This window comes from Seriola dumerili, unplaced genomic scaffold (assembly GCF_002260705.1).
Source record: "Seriola dumerili isolate Sdu_G_001 unplaced genomic scaffold, Sdu_1.0 BDQW01000191.1, whole genome shotgun sequence".
In the NCBI taxonomy this organism is placed as follows: domain Eukaryota; kingdom Metazoa; phylum Chordata; class Actinopteri; order Carangiformes; family Carangidae; genus Seriola; species Seriola dumerili.
In genome coordinates, this window is record NW_019174446.1 from 6,240,412 (window position 1) to 6,249,168 (window position 8,757).

Below are 8,757 nucleotides of genomic sequence, written 5' to 3' on the forward strand. Positions count from 1 at the left end.
CTCAATCAAAGATCCCGCTCATAGCTTGGAAACTGCCAGGGAGGAGAGAGGGAGAATGAATCAAGAGTGAATTAGTGAAATTTTTGTCTATTTTTCAGTCACAACTTGGTAGGACTTAAAGGGGAATGCTAATTTAATGAAAAAGGATTCAGAAGACGTTGTTAGAGAAAGAGGCATTTATTATTTCTTTTAAAGCAGTTTGATTTGTCAGTGTAAAATGTTTTTAAACTTTATAGTCTGCCTCTAGGAACACTGAATTTGGTATGTTCAGTGATTGGTCCCTTAATATGTCTGCACAATTCATGTCTTCCTCAAGTCCATTTCATACATGTTAACTAGAAGTAATGTTTATTATTCTCGTATTTTTGTATAAATTGTGTTCACTCTATGTGACAAAGCTGGATCTGTGAGGGAAGGCAGGATGCTGTTATTGATGTCGTCCTGTGTTTTCTTTTCACTGCTTGTTAATCTCACTCTTTTATTCACCTCTCTCATCTCCATAGGCAGTCTCAAAAATGTCAAAGCCTATTATGTTCAGTTATTGGGACCTTTGCCATGTTTGAGCCAGAAACATGTACATTTATTTATTGATCCATCAGTCCCTAATTTGTAGAGCTTCCTGCCTGACCAAGTGCACAATCAAACTCCCTGGACTATTTATTTTTATGCCAAGTCTCTATAGGTGGCATGAATTGAACTAAAGAAACACAGCACAGTTCAACATGTTTCCAGTTTCCTCAAGGCATTTTCACTACACCTGACTAAGTATTACAGCAAGAAAAGTTTAGAAATGTAGACCAGTGACATCTGCACCAAAAGTTTAACAAGACGGAATAAAAAAGTATCAGGCAGGGTGGTCTTATCCTTCAAGTTTGAGACAAATGAGGTGAAGAAATAAGGAAAATTGTGGGTCATAATGTCCATGGTGTGACGCACTGTAATCAAACTTGACTGTATGGTGTCAGGACTATTTATCAAGCCATATAAGATAAAAATCATAAAAATATATTCATGGACACTGAGACAAACTGCACAGGACATGAAATTGACTTCAGATTGTGCTCCAATCTCCAATGCTGATAAATACAAGAACTCCACCTTTACAACAGCAGTGGGTAGCAATCACTTTTTTCTTAGTATGATCTATAAAACATATGATCATTCCTTCATAATCTCCCTCTCTTCATTCATTCTTTCTCTCTCTCTCTCTCTCTCTCTCTCTCAAACACACACACACACACACACACACACACACACGGTCCTATTCATACATGATACTGTGTGTTATTCTGGCAAATGTACTACTCTCTCTCTCTGCTGTCAGGTACATTGTCACTTGTTTGAACTTAATATCTATTATGACAGCCCTGTGCTGTCTTTCTGAGAGGCAGCTTGTCTGACTGTCTGCCTGTCCTGTACTGTCTCTCTGTCTCATCTGAATTTGAGTCCAGTATTATAGAGTCAGGGTGTTGGTCAGGTACAGATGGGGAAAGAGATGGTAGAAGGAGAGGACGAAGAAGAGGTGTAGAGCAGAGATGGGTTGTGTGTGTGTGTTTAGTGGTTGGTTGGCAGGCACACATGAATGTTCCCTCACCCTGACAGAGACGCTTATGTTTGTGTGCATGCGTGTGTGTGTGCTTGCGAGAAAAGTAAGCAAGTGAGGGGAGCATCTTTGTCTCCTCCTAACCCCGTTGCCTAGCAACAACCATGCTGTGTCGCCACAGCGACAGAGGTGATGATGTCACCGGAGATCAGAGAGAACACTTCACCAAACACATGGACACACATCCACTCAGACACACATGCATGCATGCACATGCTCACATAAATATTCACTAACACACACACACACACACACACGCGCACACACACACACACACGCACGCACGCACACACACACACATACACACTTTGAACAATGTTTACAGAAACATACAGATTTTATTTTTTCTAAGTATTAATTTCTTCCACAAGTTAAACTGCCACTGTGACATCACACCTTAACTCAGACTTAAACTCGGCCTTCAGTGTAAACTTTGTTATTGCCCCTTTTTAAAGTGAGGACCATCACACACACACACACACACACACACACACACACACACACACACACACACACACACACACACACACACACACACACACACACACACACACACACACACACAGAGCAGTCTGAGGACCAGGTGTTCAGGGTGGGTGTGTAGCCTAGACATCATGGTGTGGAGAGACATGTCAAGACAGGAATAAATTCAGAGGGATGACAAAGAGAAGAAATAAATGATGTAGGAAGGAGATTCAGTGAAGGAAGAGAGCAGAGTACTCTTTAGCTGAGAGTCTCGTCCAGATCGAACAAGTTCAGCAGCAAAATCATGGAATACAGTCATGGATCAACAAGGTTGATCATCAAGGTTGGACTAGGTTGTTAAAAATTGATAAAGAGCCTAAGGGTCAAAAGGACATTTTGAAGAAAAAGAAAAAAAGAGATCACACTGTATCACACTCAGGGTAGATATGTATGTGTGTGTTTGTGCATTCAATTGGATTTTTGGCACATTAGCCCTTTGATCAATTTACTTTGAAATTGCATTGACAAATGAGTGATGTTACTCGGCAGTTGGTCGTGGTAACATGCACAATGACTCTGTGATGATAACACGGACCGGTGGTTCTTATAATGTGGTGGTCCACAAGATGTCTGAGTGGCGCTGTTAAAAGACTAAGAATTCTTCAGAGATGACAATGACAAACATCACTGATAGACAGTTTTATCAGTTGTATATATAAGGCTTGGGAACATGACACCATACAAAGTTATGCTGCACCTTTCTGTATTACTGAGGGGAAGGGTTTTCTCAATTGTAACAGGATGACTAATGCTAGCTTGTTGGGGATTCATAAGCAATATTGACCTTTTGCTTCTTTAGCCAGTATCACTAAACTGGATAAACAACCTGTTTTAAACAAAAAGTAAAAAAAAAAAACAAGTATTCTGTGTGTCTCCTGCGTTGGAGTGAATTTTAGTTGACCTTTGCAGACATTCAGGTCAGAGTTCACTTTTCTTTAGCTTTGACTGTGTGAATTTTCACACTTGTGTGTAGTGATGTTCTCATACAAGTCATGATCACCCTGCTCAGCATATTACCTTCATCAGACCTGTGTGATCACAGCCTTTGTTGAGTACAAACTGCTACCATTTAACTTCAGACCATATCTTCTTTCTCCTTCACTATCTCACTTTGCTCTTCCTCTCCCTCTTTCTTTAGGTGCAGACTACAGAAAGATCTGATTGGTTAGAATGTCCTGAAGGGGTGGAGCTAGCAAGTCTACTGCAGGATATAGCTACGCCCAACAGGTGTGTGTTTCTACTGTTTAAGTGTGTATATGTCTATGTTTCTATGTGTCATCAAAAATATTAACTAGGAAATATTCCTTCCACTTCATTTTGATATAACAGACGTTTTGCATAGATGACAGACAAAATCATTAATCTGTGGCTAAACAAGACTTTTTAGATGGTAAGGGTGTACAACTGTGTTTGGCCTGTGTGTGTATACAATATGTGTCTGTCCATATAAGGCACTCATTTCTGTCTATAGTGTGTGTGCATGTCAGTACATCTGGTATTGGTACCTCAAAGGATGCCAATAACAAATCATTCTGGATTTAGATATGTCTCCTCCAGCTCTTTTCCTCATCTTATTATTTTTATGCATGTGTGAACATGTCCGTGCATTACACATGTCAAAACTAGTTGTTAATTGAAAGGATGTGAGTTTCTGACATGGCACCTTGTCAGCTTAATGGCTCACAAAGAACTGAGAGATTAAATATATACATTTATTAAAAACAAGACTTCATTTTTGTTTGGGAGCCTCTTGAGATCTCATGTCAGTGGCAGGAAACATGACTTGCATCTCCCCCACACACCTGAAAAAGTAACAGCTTCCTTCTTAAAAAGTGTGAGTCTTGAAATTGCAAGGTTTGTGTGGTGACTGCTAAGATGATGGAAACTCAAAATCAAGATCAACACAATCTGAGCCACAAAAACTGTACACACAGCTTCGGCTCTCTCCTTAATAATTAATTGCAAGTAATAATCACTTTCAATCATGTAGCAATTAACACAAGCAAAAAAAAAGGGAGGAAAAAAACACCTGCACATACTTAGACTAACCTCATTGTTAATCAGTCTTACTCTACATTGAAACCATGTGAAAAAAATGTGAAATATACTTTATTAAATAAACACAAATTCATCAGATTTGGAGGAAAGAGATTTTACTTTCTCATTTTATGCGATAACTTTGATGTCCTCTCTACTCCTAATTATCAAACAGCTGTCGCTGTGTTTTTAACATTGTAAGTGAGATTTAAAAGCTGGAGGGTGCAATAAAGGCAGTGACATCTCAGACCCATGTCCATTTCATTTCACTGAGCTGTGAGCTTTGTAATGTAATTGTAATTTAGAAGCACATTCTTTAGAGGTGTGCCAGAAACAGGCCACCAACTGTTCAGTCTATCTTTTGCCTTTCTTAGATTAACATGTATAAGATATTTTAAATTGTTAGAGGAAGAAAACAAACAACCAAAAAAAAAAAAAAAAAAAAAAACTGTGTGCACGCACACACCTGTATCTCTACATCTGGATACCTTTTATGAGTATGTGGGCCGAATGTGTGTTCCCTCTTTGAGCCAAGGGTTTTGTCACCGTAGCGACCATGCTCTCTTTGATCATTTGATGTATGAGACCAGCGACCTATCTCTCTCTCTCTCTTACACACACACACACACACACACACACACACACACACACTCACACACACACTTAGTGCATACACACGCACGCACACACACACACACAAATAGTTGCTTTCACCCCTTTCTATATACAAATTCTGTCTCTCAATCACACACACACATCCTGTCAGATCAATAATAAAGGTGTATTGTTGTCCTGCTATAGAGGCCTCTCCTACGCTCCCCTCCCTCTCCCCCTCTTTTCTCCTCGGTCACCCCTTTTCTTCCCTTTTTGTCACCCTCTATACCCATTTCTCCTCCTCTCCCCCCCCCCTCCATTTTCTTTCTATTCTCCTCATTTTCTTTCTTTTCCATCTCTTTTTCTCTCGTGCTTTCCCTCTCCCACTTCTCCTCTCCCCTCGTCTCCTCTCTCTCCTCTCCCTCTCTGGCAGATGAAAGCAGAGATCAGCTCTAGCTTTGAAGTAGCTGAGACTGGCACACTCCCACTGGTTTAGTGGTAGGAGGAGGGGAGGAGGGAGGCAGAGGTTTTAGGAGAAAGGGCAGGAGATGAGAGGAGTTATGAGGGGAGAGAAGAGGAGAGCAAGGGGGGGGGGGGAGGAGGGGTTTTAATTGAGAGGATGAGAGGAGGTGGGGCACAGAGAGGAGATGGAAGAAAGTGGAAAGGAGAGGGGAGGTCTGGGCTGAGATCCTAACCCAAATGATGTCATTCAGCCTTTACCATGGCAACCTGAGGAATGCTTTTTCAAAACCTCAAGCCTGACTGAGTGTGTTTGTGTGTGAATGTGTGTGTGATGGAGGGGTCCTTAGTTTATTGTGAAGGTCAGTCAAATATGAAGCCATCAGTAGTGCAGACCACAAATATCTGCTCAGAAAACTACAAAACTACTCTGCAAACACTCTGAAAGTTTGAATCCAGTCACAATTTAGCATGCATAGAAAATATATCCTTAAACTGTACTGTAAAAAAAAAAAATCTGCCTGGTGTTACCTAACAACAGCACAGCAGGTCTGTAATATTAAAAATATCTCTAATATTTCTCCCCATTGTTAAGGGCAATGATTCTCAACCAGGGGTACCTGGACTCCAGGGAGTAAAACAAAAGAAAGTGAAAGTGTGTGAAAAATATTTTTCCATTGCATGTGGTAGAAGACATATAAATGCAAACTTGGGCAAACCTATTGAAATAAACAGTTGCAGGATCACTATGACTCATGAAGAAATTATTGTCACATTATCCACTTTTATATGACTCTAAAATGTAAAACATGAGAAGAGATAGAGACAGAAAAGACAGAAAATGGTTGGATACCACTGGTTTAGGGAATAGCTCACTTCTCACAAAGGTAAATCTCACGACTGCTTAATATTTAGACCATGTTGTTAGGGGAGATAAATCCACTGGGGAAATCTCACAGTGAATTAACTAATCTACTGTATTCCTGTGAAGAATCCATTGAAATGACGAATTTCAAAAATTCTTTCAACAGACAGAGTGGTTAACATGCTCGTTTTCTGCTTTTAGTTCTTTTGCTTTATCTCAAATGTGGAAAACACACAGATTCCACTCAGCAAACAACCCAAGTGTGGGTGTAAGCGGAGTGTGAGGCTAATGTGCTGTAATCTAAAACCAACTGTTTGATTTTCCGCTGTCCTCCATGCAGCTGCTCAGTGTCAGTTTGGGACTGTGAAAGTACAGGGATTTAATGAGTAACCAAACTCTAAAGTTTGTGCTAAAACTTTTATGGATCCAATTTATGTTTTCCAAATCCACAAACTTTCAAGGATTTCCGAGGCCTCTGGGAGCTTTGTTAATTAGGTTAATTATATAGGTTTTAATTAACTAAGGGGGGTGGGAGAGCTTGTGCTGGCCTGGATGCCCTCAAAGACACCTGGGAGGAAGAGAAGAGGGGAAGAGGGAGAGAGGAGGGAGATAAGAGAGGGAGGGAGGGAGGGAGGGAGAGGTAGGAGAGGACAGAAGGAGTTAGATTACAGACAGCCCGTAGGGGTCTGACTGTTGTCAAAGTATTATGTAGTAAACCATAACAAATATGCCATATGGCAGAGTAGAAGTAATAAAAATTATACCTATGCAAGATCAAGTATAACAAAAAATTATAATACAGATATTTACAGATATGACATGTAATACACAACTATAGCCATAGTCATAATTTCAAGGCAACAACATAAATAGTATCCCTGGACCACTGAAGACCACTGAAAAAAGACCAGACTGTAGACTAGTGTAGCAGCAGTGACTGCAGCGCTCTGCACGGCCTTTATTCGTTCATTCCACTCGGCAACATAACCCACCTGAACACACCTGCTACAGTGCTGTCTTCTGCTGCACTCAGAAATGACCTTGATTCATTTTATTGTCATTTTCAACAGTTAGTTTCCCCTAACAACATACCTTAAGCAGTTTGCATCAACCCTACCCACTCCCCACCCTCGTGCCTGCTCTCCAGTATCTGACTCATTTACAGGCATTCCTCAGTAAGCCACAAGGCTTTTTTGAAGTGGTAATATCGAAATAATTAGAAGAGATCTTTGTTGTATTGATACACCCAAAGATTACAAAATTGGAATCACTGTTGGAGTCACAGTTTCCATGCACACTGCATCACAGTGTGCATGGAAACTGTGACTGTAAAAAAAAACTCCTATAACTCTTATAAAAAAAAACCCATAAAGTGTGTTTTTTATAGTCAAGTTTACACTTGCATGGTGAGATCATATTCCAATAAATACTGATGGTAAAATTAAGGTGATATCTATCTCAGTTTGCACAATACTGAACCATTTCTTAATTTACAAGTAGGCGGTTTGGCCAGCATTACACAACCTTGAATCACATATTCAGAATATTGGTTTGTGATTTTACTTGAGAAAATTAGTCAGAGTTGATATATGTACATCAAATGACATTGTTGTTTTTTTATGTCATTGGGTAAATAACATCATTGTGATATGGTGAATAACGAAATGTTTTTCTCTGTCCCAGGTCTCATGTTGATGTGGCTCCACTGGCTGCTGAAATCCTCCAGGAGATCTCTGGATCCATCAGCTAATCAAATAAGGTCATTTGTAACTTCTTACCTACCTGTCTTCAGGTAACCTGTTTCTGAATAATCTTAAACTAAAGAAGATTGCTTTTTGAAAATGTTGTGAGCTTTGGAATAAAATGTCTTAAGACATTAGTTATTTATTTATTAAATCTCTGGTCAACCTAGACTTGTTACTCAAACCTGGACGGGATATAAACTAAATGTTTATGTAGTTCTTGACTGTTTGAATTCAGAAGTAGTTTTGTTTTTTATAATTAAGTTTTGAACCAGTTTTGTGATGACAGGCTCCTAAAAGGTTTGACACAAGTGATTATGACCGTGTGGCAACAGAGCATTCACTCATCTCTCTACATGTCTCTCATCACATTTGCAAATTGGATCAATGACATTAATAAATATTGCTCTGTCACTACATGAATTTGACTACTCAATCAAAACATCCATCCAGTGTCCATCAGACTGTACAGGATTATGGCATGAGTGGTAATTCAGACTGTCACCGGCGTCACAGCGCTGGCCCCTGGGTTTGTGTACACAGTTCCAGTCAGTATTGGTGGCAGACTGATGGTAAATGCAGCTATGAACAACACTCTGCTCAGCCAATGCCACCTTTTCTCTTCTCCTTTTCTCACTCATTGAAATTGTCTCTTATCAGGACTTATGGTGACACACAAATGTTTTTTTCCTCTGGTTTCTGACAACAGGGACCAGAGCCACAAACGTAGTTTAAGACTGAATTCATTCTCTAAAATGAAAAGTCGGATCTTAGATTGGTAATTTGACAGAAATCCCAACGTTGTTTCTATGTAAATTGGGCCATTGCTGGGTTTGGCTAATAACTGTAAGTTATTTTAGGATCAGTAAAATATCTGGTTGGTTAAACTGTATAAATAGCACGAATTGGACATCATCAGAGTAATTTAATGT

General features: G+C 39.7%; 1 protein-coding gene across 1 annotated transcript in view; it reads left to right on the plus strand.

Annotated features, from left to right (window-relative positions):
- ulk4 (unc-51 like kinase 4) overlaps positions 1–8,182 on the plus strand; it is an 80,001-nt gene extending 71,819 nt beyond the window's left edge. Inside the window, exons 36-37 of the mRNA XM_022753593.1 lie at positions 3,267–3,355; positions 7,767–8,182. Of these exons, the coding sequence (XP_022609314.1) occupies positions 3,267–3,355; positions 7,767–7,833 (156 nt within the window). The 3' untranslated portion in view covers positions 7,834–8,182. The remainder of the gene's footprint in view (positions 1–3,266; positions 3,356–7,766) is intronic.
- The last annotated feature ends 575 nt before the right edge of the window (positions 8,183–8,757 follow it).